Source organism: Canis lupus, chromosome 18, assembly GCF_048164855.1.
Source record: "Canis lupus baileyi chromosome 18, mCanLup2.hap1, whole genome shotgun sequence".
NCBI lineage: Eukaryota > Metazoa > Chordata > Mammalia > Carnivora > Canidae > Canis > Canis lupus.
The window spans coordinates 44,105,068-44,132,715 of record NC_132855.1 but is presented as its reverse complement, the minus strand read 5'-3'; the positions used below and the strand labels follow the sequence as shown (position 1 = coordinate 44,132,715).

The 27,648-nt window shown below is 38.1% G+C and overlaps 1 protein-coding gene, 1 long non-coding RNA gene and 1 pseudogene across 10 annotated transcripts in view; 2 read left to right on the top strand and 1 right to left on the bottom strand.

Moving 5' to 3' along the window:
- CDK14 (cyclin dependent kinase 14) overlaps positions 1–27,648 on the top strand; it is a 721,193-nt gene that overhangs the window by 613,719 nt on the left and 79,826 nt on the right. For all 9 annotated transcript variants that reach the window (XM_072784251.1, XM_072784250.1, XM_072784245.1 and 6 more), the window contains 2 exons: positions 15,205–15,344; positions 21,225–21,368. In XM_072784251.1, coding sequence (XP_072640352.1) covers positions 15,205–15,344; positions 21,225–21,340 — 256 coding nt within the window. In that variant the 3' untranslated portion in view covers positions 21,341–21,368. The remainder of the gene's footprint in view (positions 1–15,204; positions 15,345–21,224; positions 21,369–27,648) is intronic.
- On the bottom strand, positions 48–4,802 carry LOC140609102 (uncharacterized). The gene is made up of 3 exons (XR_012011062.1): positions 4,443–4,802; positions 1,348–1,601; positions 48–417 (listed from the first exon to the last, which is right to left on the bottom strand). It is a non-coding gene; the product is annotated as an uncharacterized lncRNA (long non-coding RNA).
- Positions 7,200–10,811, top strand: LOC140608525 (protein tyrosine phosphatase type IVA 1 pseudogene; annotated as a pseudogene).

Sequence of the window (27,648 nt, the reverse complement as noted above, 5' to 3'; positions counted from 1 at the left end):
AAGAGAGCTTTTAAAATTCAGGTTTTGAAAGGAAATTTTATCATGTAAAAAATATATGAGGTGATAAAAATTACAAAGAAATGATACATTTGCTCAGACCTACACACACAGGAGTAAACATATCTAACTGATAAAAATTCATAACTTCCAGATGGTAGACTTATGAGATGTTTTATTTTCCTTTACATGGTTCAGGGTTTTCTAAATTCTCTTGAGTGACCATGTCTTACTTTTATAAGGAGAAAAAAAAGTTACTAATCAAACCTTTAGAAGGATGACATACAGAAGAGGCCACCAGCATTTGAGGCATAGAACACACTCTGCCCCTCACTTGCTGTGTGACCTTGGCTGTGTTTGCTCCTTTCTGAGCCTCAGTTTCTTCATCTGTAAGGAAATGTGGTGATGATCATCTTGTAGCTGGATATACAGAATAGGGAGACAATGTGATAAGTCTCTAAAACATGGTAAATGTTCAATAAATAAATGCTTTTGTCCTGTTTTGTATACCTTCCCACAGTACTTAAAACAAGGGTGGGTGCCTATGTGGCTCAGTAGGTTGAGTATCCAACTCTTGATTTCAGCTCAGGTCATATTTCAGGGTTGTGGGGTCGAGCCCTGTGTCGGGCTCCTGCTCAGCTCAGAGTCTGCTTCTCCCTCTCCCTCTGCTCCTCCCCACGCTCACTCTCGCATGCACCCATGCACGCATGCTCGCTCTCTCTCAAATTAATTAATTAAAAAAATAATTAGAATCTTTTTTAAAAAAAGAGTGTCATTTGCTAACTGGTCATATCCTTTGTGATAACTAGGGGAGATCAGATCATTCAAGAGACAGTTGATTCAGAGTGGAGTCTAGAAGACATGCTATGACAGGGAGGATAAGAGGCTCCTTGCAGGAGCAGTAAGCACTGAAAGATATCTTGACTTTTCTTCCTAAAGATCATCAGGCCCTTTATAGAGGATGCCCAGCTATTCAACAGTCCTAATCCAATTCTTGTTTTGGACATAAGCATACAGGCCGGTTCTTTTTCACATCCTAATGAAATCATATATTTTCAAATCCCAGATGCAATATCATAAGATAAAGAAGCTGAAATAAGAGTCCCCAGAAAGTATATTCTTCATTTGCCTTGAACTACACTTCAACAACCCATAATGAGCTCTGACCTAACCAATTTTTCTTTTGTACTGATTTAATGGGAGCACTGGTTTGGGTGATTTTCTCAAATCATAACCATTTAATATCCTTAATCTCTAAGATGACAATTCTTTTTCTTTTTTTTTTTTTAAGGAGTAGGGGAACATCTCTTTCATATCATCAGCATGGGTGCTAAACTGTATATCTTTTACCTTAATTTTCTTTTCTTTTTACATTTTTCTCAATATTTTGGATCATGTCCAGTCGCTAAGGAAATAAACATGTGAAGAGAGTTCTGTGGAATGTTCACCGTGCTGGTATTTTTCTTCCTTTTATCATGCCCCAAGATTCGCCAGAGTTGATATAAATTCACCATGCCTTCTTTAAAAAGCGTAACAGCAAGGCATTCTTCCTGTAGGAGTTGGACTGTAAAAGGTGATTTCCTTTTACTCCATTTGGTTTAAGCCTGTAAAAAGCATTAAGTGAAAAATCTGATATATTTGTTAGGGCATTTATTGCATTACTAAGTTATATTTGCAGTTCTCAGTAAAAGGTTTATTGAGAACATAAACTTTGAAGAGGTTTTGTTCAGGATTAAAGATATATTTTTCTTCTCTTTTGGTGAAATAATATCACACAAAATGATGCCTTTCGGGAGCTATTTTTAGCACTGTTTATAGTCAGAAGACGCACTGTTCCGTTCTGGTGAAGAAGATATCAGCTTCCAAATCCAGCCTCTGATGATGAGATTTGTAACTTCTATAGGGTTTCAGAGGAATGAAAGGCTCTGAAGTTACCAGTTTCCATTAACTAAATTTACCATAATGTAGACGCACCAATAAGTTAAACAGTTTCCTAGCCTTTTGTAGTGAAAATGTTTTTCATACTGTCCATGTAATTTGGGCTAGATATTTAGAACATATCCATCTGAAATGTAAAACATAAGCCATTGCTAAGGTCTAATGTATATGGACTTTTTTTTTTTTTTGATAAATGAAGGTTTAAATTTAAACTCCTGATGCAATCTTTTATCATAAAAATGAGAATTGTCTTTTTGAGAAGAAACAGTGCTAGAATCAGTCACTTAGAATTCAGGAAAACTGGCTCATTTCTAATGAGCAATTTCTAATGAGCATTTCATTTGTCTAAACAGCAAAAATATCAAACATCACAAGGGTAGAACATCATGAGCAATTTGCTTCACTCTTGATTTCATAAAGATGTTTTGAAAACTTGTGGAATAGGGGAAATAATATGATGCCTATGATCGATTGAAGCAAGTTACGGTAAGAAAAGGTCAGTCTTCACAGTGGTCCTATAGAGTAGAAGAGGGTTATTAATTTTATCCTGATCTATATCTGGAAGTTGGAAAGGTTACAAGTTGCCTGATGTTCTTCAGGTAACAATGGAATTCCATATGGGGGAGGTCATGTGGTTATGAAGGTCTAGTGTTTATGATATAACAATAAACAAAATAACTGGGATGTTGAAAGCCAATTCTGTTGAATGCACATCCTTTGGGTTTCATGGATATTCACAATTCTAAACTTGTGAGTTTAGAATTTTAAATATTCTCTAAGTTTTATCCTTCCGATTATGAGGGTTAGTTATTATTAAAGTATTTTTTTGCTTATTTCTTTTGCTGAAATAAAATATATCTTTTTCTATCTTGTTCTTCAGTCAGAGGGTTAAAAAGTATTTGTGCCTCTTATGCTATAAACCACGTTATTGAAGTAAAATACTGAACATAAATATAGAATCATATAATCACTAGTCCCCCTAAATCTATGACTCTTTTCTAAAATGTAACTGAGGTACAAATATTATTCCATGACAGGTTTATACTATTCCTGTAGAAGAAAAATGTGAACATTTGGTAAGCTCTAACAAATCTTAGAGAAATTTTTAGAAATTATATTATTTAGACAGAAGTTGAGTGCATATGGGTTTTACATAAGCTATTAAAAAATAAAACTTTACAACTAAAAAAGTAACTGCTACTAGGCAATGAGAAAAATTGGAGAGGAAATTAACATGGAATCTCTGCAAAAATAATGTGGTGAACTAGTTAACCTTCTCTTTCCTATAAGCAGGTTAAATGAAAGCATGATCTATGTAGTAGTTAAGTAAAAATAAGTTTAAATACACAAGAGTTTTTGTTGAAAAGGATATAACAGGAAGTTCACTTATATTAGCTTTTCTCCAGGAATAGTTTATGATAACATTTGTATCAGTGGATTTATAAAATGTAAATATTAAAATCTATAGCTTCGTATAGTACATGGGAAATGCTAGTATAATTATGTGATAAGTTAACTGATTTTTAAAAGCTAGACCACTCTTTATTTGATTTCAGAGTGAATGTAAACATTCAAAGACATCTGTTTTTCCAGGGATGGTAGAAAATAGTCATAAATAAAGTCAAAGCTAGGAAATTTGGGGTAAATATTATCTAACTAAGCTCTGCAATCCAAAGTAAGAATTTAATATTTTCCTTTTTCTGGGCCACTTTTTGGCAGTTTATACTACTCTTGAGTGTCAGTGCTTGTGTTTTCAAAAACTTGATTCATTCACATCCTGCTGAGGACTCTCCAGCACTTTCTGTACTTTTCCACCAGATAGAATTTACTGTAACGGCAACTATGTATTGAATGAGGGTTAGATCTGCAGGAGAGACCTAGCAATATAGATTAGTCTGACTAGCTCTGGGGACTCTTAATCTTACCCAAGTTAAAGCTGGACTCTCTTTATTGTCTTTATTTAATGTGGGTGTTAACAAGAATATAGAAAGAATAGACTGCAGAAAGAATTCAGAATTAAAGGAAGAGAAAAAGATAGAAAAACGTAGGGTGTCCTTAAGGAAAACTTAAAAATAACCCAATAACCCTCTTCCCAACTTGGCAACATACATCCTGGTGTGTGTGTGTGTGTGTGTGTGTGTGTGTGTGTGTATGTATGCGTATATGTTAGTAGCAGTAAATCTTTGGTGTGACATGTAATGGACAATAAGATTTAAGAGTCCACAAATCCAGATACTCTTCATTTTGACCCTTTGATTATCTGCGTCAAATAAAATAATATACATGAAAGCTCTGTGTAAACTGTAGAGTTCTCTATGTATAGCATTATCATTATATAACATTTTGACCATCAAGTGAGCTGACCACCATGGGAATGGGTGTCTTACAATGAGATTGTGTCATGAAACAGTTTCACTAGAATAAATGAATGAGAATTGAACAATTTTCTACGTACAACAAAACATAACCTATTTATGGTAACTAATATAAAAATGTTATCTGCTTACCTTGAGGAAAGGAATCTCATTTTTTTTTTCATAGCAGTGCACTGAAAGGAAGTCTCAGCATTAAACAAATCTATGTCTTCATTAATAATGTAACTGAGAGGGTAGCCCGGGTGGTTCAGCGGTTTAGCACCGCCTTCAGCCCAGGGCATGATCCTGGAGACCCCAGATCGAGTCCCAAGTCCGACTCCCTGCATGGAGCCTGCTTCTCCCTCTGCCTGTGCCTCTGCCTCTCTCTCTCTCTCTCTGTCTCTAATAAATAAATAAAATGTTTAAAAAAAATAATGTAACTGAGAATCTTGCCTCTCATTTCACTGCGCAGCCCATCACCCTGAGGTTGAGAAGTTCACTGCACAAGCCTGAACCTTCCCTTCTATTAGTCTTTATTGTCTCTAAGAGTTTATTCCAATGTCAGGGATTCCTCCTTGCTGTTTGACAAATTACTGACCTCTCTTTGCAAAATGAATACATTTGAGCCTATTTTCTAAAAGTAAGTCACTTTTTGAAAAATCAGAGCAGTTTCATGACCACAGTCTCCCCCTAAGTCAAAAGCTTTGATAAGATGGTAATTAAATGAGCATTTTGCTTTACATGTATAGACAAAGAGTACTGAGTGTGGGAGTCCTGGTTACAGTGGTCAGCCTGTCTTTATGGGTGGGTGGACTTCTGCACAAATCATTTTCAAGAAATTACTTGTATAATCCAGTGGCCAGTCCCCATGTTGGCATCTTTGCCAGAGACAGTATGTGTACTGCCAAATGAAAGGATCCGGACCCTCAGCTTTGCTCAGTGAAGAGTGTTGACAGTGAGTAAAAGCATGAATATACAGACTTTCAACATCTCACTCCAGGTTGCTCTATTTCCAAATCTGTGAAACAAAGCACACTAGTATGGTCCACATACAAGCCCAGGGTGTTTGTAGTTCTATGCCATCACAGAATGCTGTGAGGAATATACTAGAACTTTTTGTTCCCCTTTACTTCCTCTTCAGGTGTTATATAGGAATCAGTATCACTATTGAATGTTCTGAATAAATTGAACCTACTACACCTCTACTGTTTATATCCAGCTTTCATGAGCTAACATGTTAATAGGGGGCTTGGCTGTCTCAGTCAGTAGAGCACATGACTCTTGATCTCAGGATTGTGAGTTCAAGCCCCATATTGGGTGTGGAATCTGCTTTAAAAAAAATAAATAAAATGTTAATAAATCCCAGTGAAGATCTTTATAGAGATATTTAGAAGTCAACTCTTGGGAACAAAATGTAACTTGTCTTAGTTTTTCTATAGACAGATATATCAATTTTGGAGGAAGTCTTTTGGAACTACAATGTAAAAAAAAAAAAAAAAGAAAAAAGAAAAAAAAGAAAAGAAACCCAAAGAACTTGTAATCCTAGTTTATAATGTACCTTTAAAAGAGATAAGAACCAATTTCCTTCTCACTTTAAAAAAAAAAAAAAAAAAAGGAAAGAAAAAAAAAGAAAATGATACCCTCCAAGGGATATATATTTTGAAGATGTACCTTAAGGACTAGGATTTGACCTTAAGGTGCTTTTGCTCAAAAATGATGGCTTACTTTTTAAATACATTTTTCTCAAGTAAAACTTCTATAGGTCTAACAGTTGATATATTCAGTCCTCAAGCAAACACCCAGTCATTCAACAAATGTTGTGTCCCTAGGCTATACTGGGAACCAGTGCTTTGTAGGAAGTAGCCCTGGCCACCTCATTCGAGCCCACTCTCCCTCCCTTTTACATCATCATTTTCATCCTTCATGTTCATTCCTCTCTTTTCAACTTGTCAGTCTCCCTTAGTCTGGCAAAAGACTCTAGATTCACTTTGCTCTTTGTCTTGGTTTTCAGGATAGCTGAGACACTTAGGTGAGCTTTGAAAGCAGTAAGTTGACAGGTTGAGTGAAGAGAAGTGAGAGACACATTAGATCGGTTCATTGGTGATGGGAGGTGGGGGAATTATGGTAGGTTAGCTATGGCAGGCCACTGTGGCTCTGCTAACCCTCCCTGCCTTTAGGTCACAAAGAGGTTCTTCCTAGATTCGAAGGCGTATAACCTTAGAACTGACAGCCCTTCCAGGCCATCTATTCCATCTCCCGCATTTCTGAGGCATGAAAACTGACCTGCACAAGGAGTAGAGAAAATATCCTGCTCCATATCCCAGATCTAAGGTAGTTTTTTACTGTTCATGTTACCTTCTTTCATATTTTTCTTTTTAATGCAGATAAAGAGTGTGTGTGTGTACACACACCATTGTATGGATAAAGACTAGGAAAATGAAAAATATTCATTATAATTAGAATAGCAGCATATCATTATTTTCAACTATAGTAAAAGCATTTGTTTGAAAGTTACTTACAATAGAAGATTCTCTCTCCACACACACACACTGAATTCAGTAGGGATTGTTTCTCTTTGTTGTCATCTAGATTTATCATTTTAAAATTCCTTAGGTTTTCCAGAGAGTTTCTACAACAACAAATATCTTTAACTTTTTAAAAAAATGAATGTGGAATGAGTATGAAAGTCCTCTGTCCCAAATACCCTGCCAGGTTTATATGACCCTTCATGAACACAGAGCTCCCTTAGTCCACCCTCTGACCTGATAGGCACAGTCTGACAGCCGGAGGCAGGCCCCACCTCGGTGACCTGGGATTAAGCACTGAAATCAGTGGGAAGGCCTCACCACTGGCAGTAGCATTTCCCCATTTGCCAGAACATCGCTTGAAGCATCAGACCCCCACCCCGACATGGAAGTCCAAACGTTAGCCATTCAAAGGGGGTCAGCTGTCCCCGCCTAAAGACTGAATGTTCCTTGTGAAAAATCTGCAATACCCCATCTCTCTACACTGCTCCTTCCATTGAATTTCCTTGATGACTTCCCTGACCTTGCCTTTCATATCTCTGGAGAGCCTCATGTTTATACTTCATGTTCAAGAGCCATCTGAAAAAAATTCTCCTGTGCACTTTGTTAACCCCTCCGACTCCCAGCTTCTGACAACCACTGATCACTCTTTAGTTTCTATAATTTGCCTTTGCCAGAATGTCATATAAATGGAGTTATTGCATATGTAGCCTTTCCTTCTTTCATTTACGTAATGCTTTGGAGACTTATCTATAAAGTTGAGTAGTAAAAGAACCTTAGCCTAAAACAACTTTGGTTAGTTAAATTTTGAAGCTTAATAGAGGTAACCTAAAAGAAGCCTTTTTCTGTTTTGTTTTAAAGATAGGGAAATAGGGATCCCTGGGTGGTGCAGCGGTTTGGCGCCTGCCTTTGGCCCAGGGCGCGATCCTGGAGACCCGGGATCGAATCCCACATCGGGCTCCCGGTGCATGGAGCCTGCTTCTCCCTCTGCCTGTGTCTCTGCCTCTCTTTCTCTCTCTGTGACTATCATTAAAAAAAAAAAAAAAAAAATTAAAAAAAAATAAAGATAGGGAAATAACACTGAATTAATAATGCCAGCGATAAAGTCCTAAAGACTACAGGTATAGATGATTCTATAGTAACTAATTAGATCAGGAAGATTATAAATATACACTTTTGGGAGGAAAAAATATCTCTTCTACCACAAAAATTGACCTAAAATGCTGGAGAAGATGTTGCTAAAAAAAGAACATGGAGCCACTTGGGGATCAGGAAACAATGCTTTGGGGCTATGAAAGGTGCAGCATAGGAATTGCGATTCCCCACGTACTCAAGACACTCAAAGCACTTCAACCTCAGTAACGGGCTAGGTGAAAAAAAAACACTGCCTCCAGCAAAGAAAGACTTGCAAGGACAACTGTTGGCTTTGGCTCTGGATGGGGATGAAAAAGTCCTCTGAAAATTCTGTAATTTTAGGTTTAAATTTACATAACTCACATGGTTGCAGAAGCCAACAGAAAGAATTTAGAGTGCCTAGCTGTTAAGAGAGCCCCAAGACTCCTGACAGAAGCAAAAGAAAATCCCTATGGAGGAAGATATTCTCAGCCCAAGCCCATCAGAATTCCCACAGATTAACATTAGCCAAGCATGAGCTCACAATCCAGAATTGTAAAACATATGAGAAAAAGTCATTGTGAGTGAAGGTCAGTAACAAAAGCAACAACAAAATTGGCCTCCTCTCTCCCCCATTTCAGATGTTGGAAATTATAAGACATAGAGCATAACTGTATTTAAAATGCTGTAAAGAAAAATTATCAAATCTAAAACTTGAACAAGAAACCATCAAATTGGACACACAAACTTGTCAAAGACTTAAAAAGAACTTATAAAAACAAAATGAACAGGGAAAACAGCATATTAGATGCAGCTGATTAGAGAATTAGTTGAACTGGAAGGTAACTCTGAAGGAATTACCCAGAATTCCTTCAGGGTTGCTTACCCAGAAGGACCAACAGTGTAAAGACAGGAAAAATGTAATAAGGTGGCATGACATTGGGGTTACAATATGAGAGAAGAGAGAGAATGGGGATAGGCAATATTGGAAAAGTAATGGCTGAATTTTTCCCCCAGAACTGTTGAAAGACATGAAGCCTCATATTCAGGAAACACTGGATATCAAGCAGGTTAAATGAAAACAACACCTTACATTGCAATTGTAAAAGGAGGAATATAAGAGCTAACAACAGCAACAACAGAAGCCTACAAAATAATATCTTCAGAGTAAAAGGAAAATGCTTTGAACCTACAATTATATCCCCAGCTAACTTTTATCCTGTATGAAAAAAAAAAAAAAAAAGAGAGAATTTGCCACTACATTCTTTTGTCAGGGAAAGAACTTCTGAAGTTTGTATTTCAGATGCAGAAAATCAGGGAGAGAAGGAACATCTGAAACACGAGAAGGTAATTACATGAATAATAAACATGGTTAAATCTAAATAGTAATAACCATAGCAGCATTTAATATGTGTGTTTTTAAAAAGCACAGAAAATAGGGGCACCTGGGTGGTTCCAGTCAGGTGTCAGACTCTTGATTTCTGCTCAGGTCATGATCTCAGTGTCGTGAGATTGAGCCCCACATTGGGCTCTGCACTGGCCATGGAGCCTGTTTAAAATTCCCTCTCTCCCTCTCCCTCTGCCCCTCTCTCCCCCAGAATGAACTTAATAAATATATAGCACAGAAAAGAATAAAATACGAGACAGTATTGCATGAGAGATGGGACTAGTATCATCAGAAGTGTTACTAATTTCCTGTATTGTTCAGCGGGAAGGTAAATCTATAGTTTAACTCTAAACTTTAAGCAATTAAAGTGAAATGTGAAAATTAAGGAGCCATCCACTAGAACTGAGGGTAAAGGTATAATTGTGGAAGTTTCTTCTGATGTCCTTGATGGAAAAACAAAAAACATGAAATAAAACCAACAGCCCCCCCAAAAGAGAACACCCTGGCTGTAGATTGAGCGGTTCTGTGGTGTTCTTAGTCACATATTTATTACATTTTGGAAGGGCAGGGGAGACTTGTGAGGAACACAGCATGACCTCTATACAGACAAGTGAACTATAGAAATTCATTACTATTCCACCAAGAAGCTCCATAAGAGGGGTTAACTAGGACACAGGAGGATGGAATTAAAATAAGGAAAGCACTTTACAAGCATTCTGACCTAGATGGGCTAAACCTGGGGGAACTTCCTTTCTCTTGCCTCATTACAGGAATAAAGAGTTACTGCTGCTTGCTGGGGGGGTTCATTTCATCTCACATTACTCCCAACGTCTTGCTCAAAGCAGTGAGACTTAAAAGTGTAGTATATTGAATTAGGCTACAGTTTCTTTACCTCTCTTCTGTATTATGTATTCTTTTTTTTTTTCAATTCTTTCATCATCCTATTGAATATTTTAACTAAGCATGGCTCAGATGAACTGACCAATTCTTGTGAAGTTGTACACTGGACAATCTAACCAGTGTGACCCTAAACAAATTTAAAGAGGGACTTAAAAAGTATGGCATTACCATAATAGTAAGAATATGTGAAGCAACTTACCACACTGCTCTTGTGTTGAAAGAAAACATCTGGGTTCTGGATTGACCATTTGATGGTGGTGCACTACCTTCCAGCCAGTCTGTTGATGACTAGTTATGTCTTGTGAAGATAAAGTTTCTTGAAGAAAGTGGTTGTTGTATCACTGTCATCTTGTTGCAGGTCTTGGGAGAGCTCTAATGCATGTTGTTCTAGCATTAATTGAAGGTGGCATGAGATATAAAGATGCAGAAAGTTTGTAAGACAAAAGTGGAGTTGAGCTTTTAAAAGCAAGCAGCTCTTGTCCTAAACTCCAGCTGCAGTTCCTATTTACCAGTAGTCATAGAAACTGCTGCTATAGTCATAAAACTGGGCTGCCTGTTGGTATTGCCTTAGATACGGAGCTTAATCATACGTATTAGCCAACACGTAGGCTTGGCGAATGGGAAGTCTAATGAAGCTTTCATTGGAGTATTGATATTGATAAGCAGTTCTATCAGAGCTCAAGCTTGGCAGAAATGCAGGCTGTGTGTTTGGATTATCATCTGCCTGTTTGGAAACTTAGCAAAAGACGCTTGCTGTTCAGCGTTTAAAATATGCTTATCATTTTCATCAATTGACCTTTCCAGAAAGCGTGCCATATAGAGTTATAAGTCTTCTTCAAATCTGTTCACATGCCAGAATCTTATCAATATGTAAAAAAAATTAAGAGATTGGGTGCCAAAATACCCAGCCACAATACTTTGTATTTTTTTGATATCATATAGAATTAAAATTCAGGAACTAAGAAAAACAGTCTAGATCTTCTGTGGTTTATCCCTTCAGTCATTTCAAACATTGATAGTAGGACCCGTATGGCTATTTGCCTGCTACTTTATGTTTATATCTCTCACATTTAAAATAATATACATCAGATTTGTATAACCACTGATTCTGTTGGGTTTTGGCCAAGCCTGATAATGAGTTTTTAATGTCTTTCTATAAATCTCATTTTGTGCTATTATGAAAACCTCCATTTTGAAAATCACAAACCTCTGGTTGAAAAGTTCATGTAAAGTCCACATTATGACAGAAGCACATATCTTCAACGTCTCCAGACAAAAACATCTTAAAGTTAATTGAATGTTTGCACTTTGGGGTACAAGTTAAAAGAGAAGGTGGAAAAATGTGGGAGTGAGCTACTAAGTACTTATAGCAAAATGTTGTGTTTGTCTTGTATAGGGTGTATTGAATATAACCATTAGTAAATATTTGTTTTTTAAGATAGACATGCTTTGTTCTTATAGCTCAAATAATTCGTAATCATAAAATTCCCAAAAATTCTATAATTTTTTCCCTATTTTTATTGGAAGTTGTTTGCCAACTATTGTTGTTACAAGTGTGAATTTTTTCCTTCTCTCAATCTTTCATGCTAAAAGAAAAATTAGTTTCTGCTAATGAATTGAGTGTCTAATATTTTATTTTCCTGTTGATCTATGTAACTTAATATTTGTATACTTGATAATTTGTCTTTTGTGATTGATAAAGTGGTACTGTGCATTAGTGTTCAATCATTTATTTATAATTTCTGGAATGTGTGGTTCTAGTTCTTGGGGAAAATAATTTGTCAGTGTCCATCAGCATGTAAAAACTTCATGCAAGAGTTTAAACATTTAAATATTGACATGGAAAAAAAAGAAAAAAGTAATGATTTAACACATGGAGATAGAATTTTTAATTTTTGCAACAAAAGAGGAAATGTTCAATTTTACAGTCAATTTAAAAGAAGGCAGGAAAAGAAAAAAAGACAAAGGAAGACAAAATAGAATGCAGTATTGAGATGTTAGCAGTAATTCCAAACATATCAGTAATCACAAAATGTAAGAGTACTAAATTTTCTCCTTGGATAAATATTAAATCCAGCTATATAATATTTGTGAAAGATACCTTAAAATTATGGATATGAAACATTTAAAGTAAGAAGATGACAAAAGTTTGCCAGGCAAGTATCAAACAAAAGAAAGTTGAGGTCATTAATATGAGAAAAAAAATGAATTTTAGCCCAAAAACCTTATTGAAAATAAACAAGGTTGCTACAGAGAGATTGAAGACTAAATTTATCAGGAAACAATAAAAATGCTAAACTGTTATGCATTGAATTACCTGCCTTTAGAATATATAAAATAAAAATTAATGGAATTACAGGGGCAGCCCGGGTGGCTCAGCGGTTCAGCACCGCCTTCTTCAGCCTGGGATCGGGTCCCACATCGGACTCCCTGTGTGGAGCCCGCTTCTCCCTCTGCCTGTGTCTCTGCCTCTCTCTCTCTCTCTCTCTCTCTCTGTCTCATGAATAAATAAATAAAATATTTTAAAAAATGAATGGAATTACAAGGGAAGATTTTTTAAATAGATCATCACAATGAGAGGTTTAAAACAACCACAATTATTCTAACATTCTGATAGAACACACTTATGCTTTGGGATGAAAATGTCCAAATAAGATATCCTGAAAATGTCATATCTCAAAAAATTTGGATAAACTCAAAAAGTGGTTTGGTAATGACAAAGATTCTGAAGTTGAAAATGTGGAGAGTTGGAATAAAAGTGGTTCTTGAAATGTAAGTGAGGAAATAGACTTTGTAAATTAAAATTTTATGGTAATTAAAATATTTTATATAACCTGAATATTACAGATAAGCATTTGATTATTTCATCAACATTCAAGTTTGGCAGTAATCATTTTGGGGGAGGAGAAATGAGATTGTCTGATACTGGCTAATTCCTTATATTTAGTCTGAATATGATCAGCAACTACACAGAGTGTGATTCGTGGTTTATTGGAGCCAGAGGGACTGCAGACATAAGGTGGTTCATCACTCTTGTACAGAATCAAGCCTATAACTCAGATCTAGTCTCAATCTGGCACTATTATTCTGTTTCATCAAAGCTATTAATAATTGATACCAACGATCATGTTCACCATGATTATATATAAGCTATACATTCAAAGTAAGTGCAGCTTTTAGCATGAAGTCTACCTATCTTGAACTTTGCATTTGATATTTCAAAAGATGTTAATGAAAAGTTTATAATAATCAGAGTCTTAGGAAGAGGCAGCAACAATTTGGATGGCCCTGACCTATCTTAAAGGAAAGAAGGAAAAAAGAAAAAAAAAGCTGTAGAGAATTTTGACAGACACTCCCTCCTTTTCCTGTAGACAAATTTGTCTTTCCCAGGCAGAGATCTTTAAAACTGATTTTTTTTTAAAAAAAACAGCCACTACATGTGGGTGGGGGGATGGGGTAACTGGGTGATGGGCACTAAGGAGGGCACATGATGAGATAAGCACAGGGTGTTATACTCTATGTTGGCAAGTTGAATTTAAATAAAATATAAAAATTAAAAAGTAAAACAGCCACTACAGCGGCTAAATACTGAACCCATCTGTGACACCTTCACATATGAAGACTTAGAGAGGCCTCTTAGGTGGGGTCTTCAGAGTAGTATTTTTCTTTGCTCTTTCCCTGTTTCTTCCTCTCCCCAAATTCATTACCTCCTTTCCTCTTCCTCACCCCCAATCCCCTCTGTGCGCCATAAAAATTTTAAGTCAATGCTGAATAGCTGCTTGAGTATGAAGCAGGAGAATTGGTAGTTATTGAGGAAAGTTCATTGGCTATGTGTTTAGTAACTTCAAGACTTTTGAAAAAGTACTCAACAGCAGATAAACTGGCCTTCATACTCTCTGGATCTCTCTGAGTCAGTGTCCCTATCGCACTTATTGCAGAAACTCAGAACCCATGGGTTGCCTTTAGAAATTATCTGAGAGCATAGCAAATGCAAACCACTTTAGCGTCAAGTAATTCTAGATGGGTTTAAATCCACTCAACCTGCTAGTTGAGCAATCCACACCCTTCTCCGACTCCCACTTAGCTTGTCCTGCTATTAGATGGAGACAGAATTCCCTTGTCAAACCAAATAAATGTGAGCGAGGATGGCAAGTGCCTAGGAAGGTGCTTGACACGTGTTCAACTACCCATGAATAGCAGCTATCACCAGGAATACTTTTATTATCATGTTTACATTCATTGTCTGGGCTTGATTGTACTGAGCTAGGAAATAGAGATTCCACAAGAAGCAAGGCTGGGCTGGACTCTGACCTGGTATGCATTTGAAAGTTGTCTCACATGGAGATTTGACTTCTCTGCCTTTTTTTTTTTTTTTTTGCAATCTTGAGACACATATTTTCTACTATTGTTCTAATGGTCATCTTGAATTAATTCAGCCCCATCTGGTTTATACACATTCCCTTCGTTAACCTGCATGTTAATATTATGATTGCTGATATTTGACAGGGTACTTATGCCAATAATTTTATATTCAATGTAAGAAAATGTAAATTCTTAGAGGAAAAGTAACTTTAGTAACTAGAGAACTTAATAGTAGTTTTATTTTAATTCTCCTAGTTATTTTGTATTAATTTTCCTGTAAATGTATCCAGATGTGTATGCAATAGATAGATTTTATGAACAAATTCTGGTAACTATTTGATAAATTATCTCCTGAAATTTTCTACCTTGGGATCTTGTTCTATCCTGGAAGCATCAACCTTTGCTTATAGTAGAAATATTTTAAATCAAAGAGACCAAGATATCAAGAGTTTAGATTAACCGATGCTCTAAGATGCAATGAGAATTCTGCTTCTGTTTATTTTCAGCAGATAATTTAACTTGTTCTTGGCCAAGAATAAATAGGTCCAGAAAAATTATGTGAGCTTTATGTCTTATTTAGTAGATTTTCTTGTTTGGTCTGATTTCTCTTTTTTGCTTGTGTTTTCAGGCTCAGCTATGTGAATTATGCAGAGGATCTGGCCTCCAAGCTCCTACAATGTTCCCCAAAGAACAGACTATCAGCACAGGCTGCCTTGAGCCACGAGTATTTTAGTGACCTGCCCCCACGGCTATGGGAACTGACCGATAGTGAGTATGACAGATCTGAAACACCCAGTCAAAGCAAGCAGATCATTTTAGCATCTGTGTGTAACATACTTGCAGAAGGATTCATGTTTTTATATGTGCATACGTAAGATTATGTATTTTTGTGTATGCACTACATGTACACGCATATATGTGTGTATATACAGATGGGGGCGGGGGAAGAGCCAGGAAGAGAGAGACAGAGAATGAGGGAAAGGGAGTCATGTGTGTATATATATTTAGTGGAATCCTGCCATTCAATTGCTAGCTTACTAGACAGAGAAAGAAAATGGATTCCTTTTTTGCTATCTCTGCTCTGCAGTCTGCAACTGCATGTTTTTGTATTTGATTGTGTGTGTGTCCAAAAGAATGATCTGAGCGGTTATAAAGGAAAATATGATTTACATATTTAGTGCTTTATGCATGCAGTACTTTTTAACTGGCTTCAGTACACAGAGGAGAAATGATTCATTTTTGTTTGATTCTCAGAGACCATCTTGGTTGTAACAATAACGTTAAAAAGGGCTGCTATGCAGTGAGCTGACGAGCAGAGTTGGCAACTGGCTAATGCACTGAATTGACATGTAAGAACCGAAGACTTGTAATTCATTTCAACTACAAATGCTCTTGGTATTCACACAGACAGCTCTTCTCTGGATCTTTTAAAACAAAACACATTCCTGGGTGGGTTTTTGTTTTGTTTTTACAAAAGTGTTCATATTTACACAGCCTTTTTCAATTACATTTTAAATATTTGGGAGATTTATAGCTGGGAGGATCTCCTCTTTCTTCCAAAGTGTGAAACAGAATTCTTGTGAAATTTTGTAAGACACTATTGCAGCAAGAACATTTTTGTTCAATGGTAATGCGTTCTTTCCAAACGCCAATTCGAAACACTCCTTCTCGTACTCTTTTCTGACTGCCTTAAAGATTAATATACTGAATATATACATATATATATATAATATGTTTATTAATTCTTGGGCACACACTTACCATAGACATAAATAAAGTTATTTCCTTAATCTCTTGGACTTTAGGCTTTTTCCCTCATTGTAGTATTCAATTCTCCTTGACAACAGTAACCCTTTATTTTGTAGCTAAGTCCCAAGTAACAACTCCTCTTGCATATTTCTACCCTAAATCTTTTTTGATATCCCACATTTAATTTGAATTACTTTCTTTTTACCCTAAACTGTCTAGAGCTATATTAATCCGCTGCTCCCCCTTATATTTAGTGAATCTTCTTTAACATTTTATATATTCCCAACCAATATTTATTCTATATTCTTCCCTACTTTCTTTCTAAAAGTCTACACACTGATCAATATGACAGCAATTCCCATTTTTTTTTCATTAAAGATGAAATTTCTGTGGAAAAATAATGAATTAGTGACAAATCTTCCTATATTGGAAAAAAAAAGGATACATATGGGCTCATTAGTTTATGGCTCATCAAATACAAACATATGGTTTGTTTTCCCATTTAGTGTAACTTGTAACTTGATATCACTCCTCCTTGGTGACATCTCAATCCCATCTGACTCGATGATTGAGTTTAAGCCAGGATTTTGATGGTCTATGAATTCTGAATTCTGTAGTAGTACTTTTCTGTTAATATGGACTTATTACCCACTTGCCACTTAGTTTATCAGCCAGTGGTTAAATCCAGTTTCTATCAGTAAGTAAATGCCTACACATTATCACTCGGCAGCAGGCTGCCACCGGAGACAGCCCTGTCCCCGTCATTAACAAGCACAATGTATGCAGAACACCAGAGGGGAATTAAAACCACAAAAAATACCTCAGGGTGGTATTTTTAATATGAGAATTTAATTTGTAATTTCACAGATTAAGAATTTTGGCTGCATTAATCCCTTTATCAGCTCACAGCAGGCTATTTGCAGAAGCATAACCATAAGGCGATATTCATTGGCAGAAACACGTCTTTGCATTAACGTTAAACATCAGGAGCAGTGAAACCTTTTGAAGGGGGGAGAATAAAGATGAAAAATCATTATATTTTTAAAGCAAGATTCTGCTAAATGCCTCCGGTAACAATTTTGAGTTACAGAAATGCTGTTTCTGTGTCTAGCAGATAATCATTATGAAGCATAAATCCAGTCCCAAGAAGGGACAATCCCAGTATTAAATACTATAGTCATTTCCATTTAGAACAACGTAGTAGTCCTTGTAAACATGTTTACAAAACAAAATTCCTAGACTTGGGAAACTTTGGGAACTAGTTCTTTTAGGTGAAATGACTGCTTTCAGAGACTCTGCTATCTAGGTTAATATTTCTTCAGACTATAATTAGAAATTATTCAAATTAAATTTGACATTAGTTTGGAGTCCAATGAAAGTTTATCACCTGGCAATGGCAGCAGCAAGGGCAATACTCTCACGTGCTTCCTTTTCCAAGGAGATTTGGAAGGAGATCCACCTGGGAGGAAGTATTGCAGAACCAATAAATGGATTGTCAAATAAATAAATGAATGAATGAATATATAATCAAATTGATTGAATATATAATCAAATGAATATTAATCAAATCTTGGAACTTCACCATATTAGCCTACTCAGGCTGTTATAACAGAATATAACTTAGCCTATGGGGGCTTAAATAGCATTTATTTCTCATAGTTCTGGAGACTAGGATATCTAAGAGCAAGGCTCTGGCAGATTTTGTTCCTGGTGAAGCATCTCCCTGGCTTTCAGAAAGCCACCTAGCTATATCCTCACATAGCAGAGAGAACAGTCTCTCTCTCTCTTTTCTCTTCTCTTCTTTTCTCTTCTTATAAAGCCCGTAATCTCATGATGTGGGCCCCACCCTCATGACCTCCTCTAACCCTAATTAATACTCAAACATTTCGTCTCCAAATACCACCACATTGGGGATTAAGGTTTCAACATATGAATTTGGGAGGAACACAGTTCAGTCTCTAGTGCTTACATTCTTAAAGATAGTTTATAGCATTTTTGAAAGAATGTCCACAAAAGGAAAACACATATGCAAGCAGAAAGCAAAACAGGTTAAAAGGAAAAAATTGGAACAAAAATAAATTAAAAGTGGGCTTGAGCCTTCTTGGCCTACTTTAATATATCAGAGTCTGAGAAAGAGTGTCAAGTGTTATTAGAATCTTGGTTACACAAAGCACTGCAGTTGTTCATGGATTAGTGTAAAAATTAAGTTGTATGCTTATGTCAGACTCTTACTTGCTTTAGAAGAACATTTAACGATATAATATCTTGCTTTACTGTACTGTCCCTTAAAATCTCATGAGTTTACATAAGGATAGAATTCAGGGGGCGCCTGGGTAGCTCAGGTAGTTAAGCATCTGCCTTCGGCTCAGGTCATGATCCCAGGGTCCTGGGATCAAGCCCCGCATCAGCTCCCTGCTGAGAGGGAACTCTGCTTCTCCCTCTCCCTTTGCCCATCCCCCCACCACCTTGTTCATGCTTGCTCTGTCACTCTCTCAAATAAATAAATAAAATCTTTAAAGAAAAAAAAAAGGATAGAATTCAGAAGTGGTAGTGGTGTGTTAGTGTGCCACCAAAGGGGGAATTATAAATTCATCGAGCAAGAATAGTGATACCTGGGGATCTGGTAGTTAAAGCTGGCTAATTCTGGTGGCACCCTGTCACTCTCCCTCCGTCCTGAAACCCCAACAGCCATGCCCCACTTCCTTACAGAAATTTAATTGCATGGAAGTAAATGGAGGGCTGATTTAGAAGAAATTCATTACTTTTCCCAAATACACCACAGGGCGTTCTCCTGTGTATACTATCAAGTTACATAAATTATTGAAGCTGAACTACCCTTGTCAAAGTAAATGAACAAAATACACTTCATAGCACAGAGTCCTTGATTTTATTACATTCATTTGCTAATTCACAAAACTCAGATCTGCTGTAAAAGAAGGCCAACAAATTGGTGCAGTATGAAGAGCACTGAACTGGGAATCAGACCACCTGGATTCTAGCTTCAGCTCCACTGATAACTAGCCAGGCAACTTTGGCTGAGTTCCTTGGTCTCTGTGGGTGCCTGATTCCTCATTTAGAGACACAATGATCCCTAAGGACCTTTCCAGCTCTGATGTTTGTGAGTTTCCCTACTCATTCCTATATATGTCCTACATATTATCCTAAAACAACATTATGCCATTAATGTGGCCTTATGCCATCTTCTTAAAAATAAAACAAACAAACCCGGCTCAAATCCATTTACTGCTTCCAGTTCCTAGATTTCCATTCTCTCATGAGTCCTTTTGAACTAGCCTTTCACAATGCCCAAGACTCTGCTCGCACCTGCTGTTCTCAAAGTCTTTGTCCACTGATCTTTCCCTAGACTTCATCTAGATCCATCAACCGAACTCAACACAATTGTCTACTGTCACTTCCTAGTAACATTTCCTTCTCTTGGATTCTAGGACAGGTCTCTCCCATGGCTTTCCTTTTGCTTCCCTTAAACTCTCCTCTTCAGACTTTGTGGATTTCTCATTTGCCAGACCTCTCACTTTGAGAGTGCCCTGGCACATAATCCTCACGTCTTTCTATCCGCATACTGCCTAGAGCCTATGTGATCTCATTCAGTCTCATGAGTTTAGGTATTATCTATACACTGACAGCTTCCAGATTTTTCTCTCTACACCCACCTTCCCTGACTCCAGACTTGCACATTCAACTGGCTTACTCGGCATCTCCATTTGGCTCTGTAGTAGGCATCTTGAACTTAATATCACCAAAACTGAACTGTTCTTTTCCCCAAGACTTGCCCCTTCTGGACTCTCTCATTTGTCAATAAATGGCAACGTCATTCTTCCAACTGCTGGAAGCTGTCTTCCATGCCTCTTCTTTTGTCACACTCAAACCCAGTTCTTCCCCAGACCCTACTGGGGCTACCTTCCAAATAGATCAAGGACACACCACTCCTCACTTCCTTGCTGCTATCACCCTGCCCCAAGTCACCGTCTTCTTTCACCTCTATTTTACAACAGCCTTCTGTTTTGCCTGCTTCTCGTCTTGCCCCTGGGTGTCAGCTCTTGCTGTTTCCTCTTCCTATCATTTGTGCCTACTTTTCTTCTAGATCTGTGCATGGCTTGCTCTCTCACCTCCTTGGATCTCTGCTCAAATGTACTTTATCAAGAAAGGCCTAAGGGCGCCTGGGTGGCTCAGTTGGTTAAACGTCCAACTCTTGATTTCAACTCAGGTCTTGATCTCGGGGTTGTGAGTTCAAGCCCCACGTTGGGCTGAGGAGAGGAGAGGAGAGGAGAGGAGAGGAGAGGAGAGGAGAGGAGAGGAGAGGAGAGGGGAGGAGAGGAGGGAGAAATCCTTCACTGAACCTTCTTCCATCCCAGCATTTCCAGTTTCTCTTCCCTGCTTTATTTTTCTTTATAACACTGAACTACTAACTGATATATTTGTTTGATTGTTTATCATCTGTCTCCCCCAAAGGCAATCAACAAGACCAAGGATTTTTTTTTTGTTCTGGTTTAAACAGTGCAGGATTTCAAAATACCTAAACAGTGTGGGGCTCCATAATTATTTCTCCAGTGAATGAATGAATGAATGAAAGAATGGCATGAAGGAAGTGCAAGATGTTGTTTCCAATCCAAGTTAGTTATTCTAGATCAGAGAAATATGAGCATGAATATCACCTGCCTTATGGTTCTGAAAGAGAAGGCAGACAGTGCTATGATGCATATGTATAAATCTGTGTAAATGCGTCTGTGGCTGATACCACTTGACATTTCAGACCAACACATACCACAATGTTCCACAAGCTGGACATCTAGAATTGCATCTCAGTTTCCATGTTTTACAAGAAAAGGTTATAAATATGTCTATAAATATATAAATGGAAACTCTCTATTCTGTCCACAGTGTCTTCTATTTTTACTGTCCCAAATGTAAGATTGCAGCCAGAAGCTGGAGAAAGCATGCGGGCCTTTGGGAAAAACAATAGTTATGGAAAAAGTCTATCAAATAGCAAGCATTGATGAGCACAGCATTCTCAAGAGAGCACAGGTAAGATGACCTACTTTGCCTGGAAAGTAATAATGAATACCATTGAATGGATCTTTTAAATGAAATATTTCAGATTCCTTTTTTCCCCTTAAGTGTCCTTTGAATCTCTTATGTTCATTATGGCATTCATCACAGATTCTACTGAGGAGAGTACAGTTAGTCATATTTTCAGGTACCCACTGGATCTTAGCCAAAATTGTATTTTATTTATGCAGTCAGAAACAAATCATTTCACTTACAAGCAAATAATTTTAACTACTCATATGTTCTTTGCTGAGACTAGAATAAGGTTAACCTCGGGCTGTATCTAAGTCACAGATTTGCTTTATTTGGCCCACGCAATTTTTTTTTATATTAATTGCTTTTGCTTTAAAATGGAGATATTTTACACAAAGTCTGGATTCTTAGCTTTTAAAAAAAAAAAAATCAGCAACTCTGGCAATACTGCATTTATATTCCTGCCAGAATTGTGTGTATATAACTGGATCATGGCTGCTTCCCTTGGAAAGAACATGCGCTCCCTAGTTTAGCTTAGCTGCTGTGTGGGCTATTTAACCTACTTCTGATTCCTCCCTGGTCCCAAGTACAGACCTTACCATGATGCAGCTTTTTTTTTTTTTTTTCCTGTTCAGTTCCTTGACTTCTACTATTCTGCAGATAGGAAGCATAATCTAAACAAGGCAATCTCTAGCACGTCGCCTGTTGTAGTAACACATGCTTCCCAGAAACAAAGCAGAAGACAGTAACTTCTTAAAAGACTGTGTCTTTATTGCCAGATGGAAATGTCTGGGGTTTTTTGGAATTTTATGCATATATATAATATATATATCTTTCCGTTTAATGTAACAGAATTCTGAAACAAATAGAGAACACTTTTTTTTTGCAGGGAAGGCTTTTTATTTGCTATCCCGTATTTGTTCCTTGCTTATGTGGATGTTCAGTGGTTAAATGTTCAGTGGTTAAATGTTCCAGTAAATTGAAGAATATGGACATTGCAAGATCCCTCTTCCTTCTTCTTCCTCTTAATATGAAATATATTAGCAGGCTTAATTGCCAGCTTGGCACAGTGAAAAATGATACTGTCCCCATTGTCTTGTGGGTGATTTGCCAATAACTTGAGCTATATGAGGGGCTTAGCTTTCGCATACATCAATGTGGGGACCAATTTTGGCCTCTCGGGAGTACACTATTGAGTTATGAATGATGAAAAGGAAAGATGCCCAAATAAAACATGGTATATAAATGCCAGTCAGAAAATTTTACTGATAGACCTGCCACTCCATACCTAAGAATTCTGGTTATTTCTCCCCATTGGATACAAAATTACCTAGAAGCACAGGTTCGCTCCCTCCCTGGTATCTGTACTCTCATTCTGAGTTTCAACTGGTCACACAATGAATGGGGTGAGTTACCTCCTGGTCCTGAGAACAGTTTTAATTCTCGAGGTCGGTAGCACATGCTTTTTAAAGTATTTAACCTGCATTACCACAGTGAGGGCCTCTGGTTTTGTAAATTCCATAGCCAATACAGCAAAACAAAACAAAAGGTAGACTTTATTTATGCTGCTGCCTCATGCACCCATGCACACAGGCAGGCTTGAATTTCAGTCACAGGGCTGTGTGTCTTTTTTTCTCTGCTCTTTTAAGATTTCTATGACCTGAGCCTAGCCAGTCAAAGCTGCTAGAAGGTATTTCAGATCAGCCTCTCCTTGGAAAACCAAATCAAGCTGACTGGACAGAAGCATTGTTCATAAGGTCTCAAAAATTGCTCATTAAAAAAGAGGGTTTTAAAGAGGTGCTCAGAATTAGAATCATCAGTATTTGAAAGCCTTTACACAAAAATGTATTTTCTTTGCACTATATATTTTAAACTAAATTTAAGGCTATCGGAGCTCCTTCTTCCTCTGGAATTATTTGATGATAATACAAATATGTTCTCTATGAGTTTTCTCTTTTTCACATCAACTTTTAAAGCTTTAATATTACTCTTTTTGTTGCTGTCTTCCAAATCCAAATGCCTCAGCTCAAGTCAACATTATACTGAGGAGACATCTAAGTTTTCTTTTCTCAGAAAAGCTGCAGGGAAGCTGGATTCTAAGAGTGTTCTGTCAGCAGAAAAAGAAACCATTTTAATTTCTCACCTTTGTGGGTTTTTAATTGTACTCAAATAAGGCCATCTTAGAGATCAAATAAAACAGCCTACATATTGGCCTAATACATCTGTGCAGTGAAGCTTATTCTGACCAATGCCCAAATATTAGTGCCTATATTGTAGATATGATAGAGCAAAAAGTCTAGGTAAATAAGAATATTTGTACAGAAAAACATGTAATACCCTAGATTTTGATTTTGTTGATGATGAATTAATTAACTGTTTAGAGCAAGCTGTGGCATGTTTTTTTCAAATGTCCCAATTCTTTGTGAAGCCCAGAGAGATTGAGAAGAAGAAGGGTGGGAAAAGAATTTAAGGGCCCAATGAGACTACAACTGTAATCTAGCATTTCAGCCACCTCTCTTTGGGGAGTTGCACAGAATCAGTGTGAAAAATGCATTGCATCACTTCTGTTTTTGAAATGATGGAGAACTGTTTTAAGTCCTAATTTTGTCCCTATAACTCAATGCCAGATTTTTTCTAAACTTGCATATTAAGGTCACTTCAATTATTGAGTTAATAATGCTGGATTTGCATAAAGTGGCCTTAGTGGAAAAGCTAATGAGAAGCATTTTTCTTTGCAGCAGAAAGCAATTTTGGTTTCAGAGTCTTGTAACCAAATTAAATGAAAAGAAAACTCCCTGCACCTAAGTTAAAAATGGGATGGGTGCCACTGGATGATCAAAATACTATGCTTCCTACATTTTGTTATCCTCTAAAGATGTTAGTAGACTAATGATTTCAAAAATTCTCCCCACTCTTTTTATGAGCATTAAAGAGTAGACCATTTTAAAGTCTGAGAGAGCCTTAAAATGTGCATTGAAATTTTCCCCAAAGACCAGAAGTGGGGATCCCTGGGTGGCTCAGCGGTTTAGCACCTGCCATTGGCCCAGAGCACGATCCTGGAGTCCCGGGATCGAGTTCCGTGTCGGGCTCCCGGCATGGAGCCTGCTTCTCCCTCTGCCTGTGTCTCTGCTTCTCTCTCTCTCTCTCTCTCTCTATGTCTATCATAAATAAATAATAAATAAAAACTTAAAAAAAAAGACCAGAAGCTATATTAAATACCACATCCATTTGTATCACTTATATTTGCGTATAGCAAAACTAACCATGCCCCTATACTGAGCCTAATTTTCCAGTTATTCTAAATTGAGCTAGGAAGTACATATTCAGTCTGCTCCTCCTTTAGCTGAATACAGAATTAAGAATGGCCTCTAATCGTTTAGACAGATTTTTTTTTTAATGTTTTGTGTTCATTATGGAACATCTCTTTTCAGTGAATCGCTTGGTCTTCAGGCCCTGTTAAATTCATAGTAAATATACAAAGGTCAGTCTAGTATATGAAAAAATTCTCTTTGGTTCAAGTGCAAGAAGTTAACCTCATACATATTTTGGTGACCCTCTCCTTGCCTGAGAGCACATTATCTTTTCCAATTAAACTGAAATATTATATGACAATGAAAAAAATGTATTAGACTCTGCTTGACTCAGTCATAAAGCAATAATTTCCTAAAAGTAGGCTGCCAGGTAACCAGCGTAGAATACATAAATTGCTTGAGAATTTTAATTTTTTTTTGATTTATGATAGTCACACAGAGAGAGAGAGAGAGAGAGAGAGAGAGGCAGAGACACAGGCAGAGGGAGAAGCAGGCTCCATGCACCGGGAGCCCGACGTGGGATTTGATCCCGGGTTTCCAGGATCACGCCCTGGGCCAAAGGCAGGCGCTAAACCGCTGCGCCACCCAGGGATCCCCGAGAATTTTAATTAAGATAAAGACCTTTAAAAAAAACAAGCTCCAGGAAGAATATAATGCATTTGTGCTTAAGACTCTTTAGCATCACTGTCTGAACATCCAGTAAAGCAGGTGTTCTCATGCCCTGGGGGGGTTTTAAAAATGCATGTTCCCAGGATCCATGAATCTGCAACTTTGAAGGGTCACAAAGGATGTTAATGCAGGTAGCCCTTGAACCACATATTATGGAATCTTCAGTAAATATTCAAGAATTGTGTATTTATGAAATAAAGTAATCAACTTATTTGGGTCAGGATTAGATAAAGACAGACTAGGAAAATCTATCCCTTTCCTTCCCTTCCCTATTTTTTTAAGGAAGAGTAGTGTAGAGTTATACTAGCCAACAAGGTAACCACTAGCCACGTGTGGGCATTTCCATTTAACTTTTAATTAATTACAGTTAAATTATAATTTTGTTTCCTCAGTAGCAGAACCCTGTTTCAAGTGCCCATTAGCTACACATGACTAGTGGCCACATACTGGGGACAGGGCAGATAAGAACCTTTCTGTGGCATCACAGAACATTCTACTGCACAGCACTGGTGAAGATCATTTTCCCTACCTGCCTTTCAAAGAAGGAATCCAGGGCACTTGGGTGGCTCAGTTGGTTAAGCATCTGCCTTCAACTCAGGTCATGATCCCTGGGTCCTGGGATCGAGCCCCTCTTGGGGCTTCCTGCTCAGCAGGGACCCTGCTGCTTTCTCTCTCTCTCTGCTCCTCCCCACTGCACATTTTCTCTCTCAAATAAATAAAATCTTAAAAAAAAAAAAAAAGGAAAGAGATCAGAAAAAGAATTTTTTTTAAGATTTTATTTATTTATTCATGACAGACACAGAGAGGCAGAGATATAGGCAGAGGGAGAAGCAGGCTCCTCACAGGGTGCCCAGTGTGGGACTCGATCACCAGACCGGGAATCATGCCCTGAGCCGAAGGCAAACGCTCAAACACCGAGCCACCGAGGCGTCCCAGGAATCAGTAAAATTAAATTAAATGTTACTGAGTTCAATCAGGAAACATATGTTTCAGTTCTGGATTATAACCATCTAAGAAAAGCTCGAAGTGTTTGAGGAAGGGACACCTTCAAGTGAAAAGACAGGAGGTGGAGAGAGAGGACAGAGGCAGATAACGAGAGCGACGGAGGAGCTGTGCGGGGAAGGGGAAGAGGCCACGAGTGAGCGGGCGGGGGGTCTTACAGGGCAAGGAGGCGCAGTCAGGTTTCCTCGGGTAACAGTGGTCTGTGGAGGTGGCTGCGGGAGACTGGGAACAACCAGGCTGACGGTCTAAGCAGCTGCAGAGACAGGCCTCGCGAAGACCGGGCGCCCGTGAGCTCCGCACAGGAGCTTGATTCTGTCCACGACCCTGACCGCCTCGGCCCGGGCCCGCTCCTGCGCAGGCAGCCGCGAGCCACCGCCCGCCTCTGTGCCGGCGTCGTGAGCTCGCTCTGGCCGGCCGTGCACCCGCCAGCGTGTTCGCCTTCTCTTCACCTCGTGGCTTCTGCCACCTTGCTTCTGCTTCCTGTCATTCCCCTTCGTCCCCCTATTTCCGGGACCCTCAGTGAGCTCTTTTACTCAGATTCAAACCCTGCGCAGGAGCAGCTCTGATTGGTGCAGGCATGACCGTGAGGCAGAAGGCAAGGCTTTGAGCTTTGAGCTAGGCCGGGGCGTCAGTCACTCCAAAAGCTTCTGGCTGACCATAGGTTGCCCTAGGCCCCGCGCAGAGCCCTGATCCGGTCGGCGAGCCGTAAAGGGGGCCAGGCCAGTCTTTTCTTAAGGAACCCCTCAGGAGAAGGCTCCGGGTTTAGCAGCCTCTGAAGCTTCTACAAAGCAAGGAGTATAGCCAGAAGGCACCTGGCCTGGCCTGTATACTACCAAGGAAAAAAAAAAATCAAACAAGCACAGAGGGAAATTCCAATTTTAATAACATAACAACATCCTCATTGTGTGATATTTTTGACGAAAGGTCTTCTTAAGCCATGTTGCATTTTCTCAACTGTAGACACAAAAGGAGACAGTGCTCATTTAATACTTACCACAGTGTAATAAATTCAAGTATTAGTTGTAGCTTTCCTTTAGCAGCAGGAAGTTTTCTGGGTTTGTTTGTTTTTTCTTTTTTTTTTTCCCGCAACAACTTATTTTCTGCATGATCCTACAGATTTTTTTTTCCTATCAAGCGACTATAGTTTTATTGTCTCTGTTGTCTCATGCAGTTGACAATAGTTGTGGAAGTAACAGGCTGAGGAGGAAACAATCCTTAGTGTTCCTAACAGGTTTTAACTGAAAGAATCCCTGGGTTTTGTCATTACCCCTACATTGCTGCAGATGAAAAAATATGTCTTA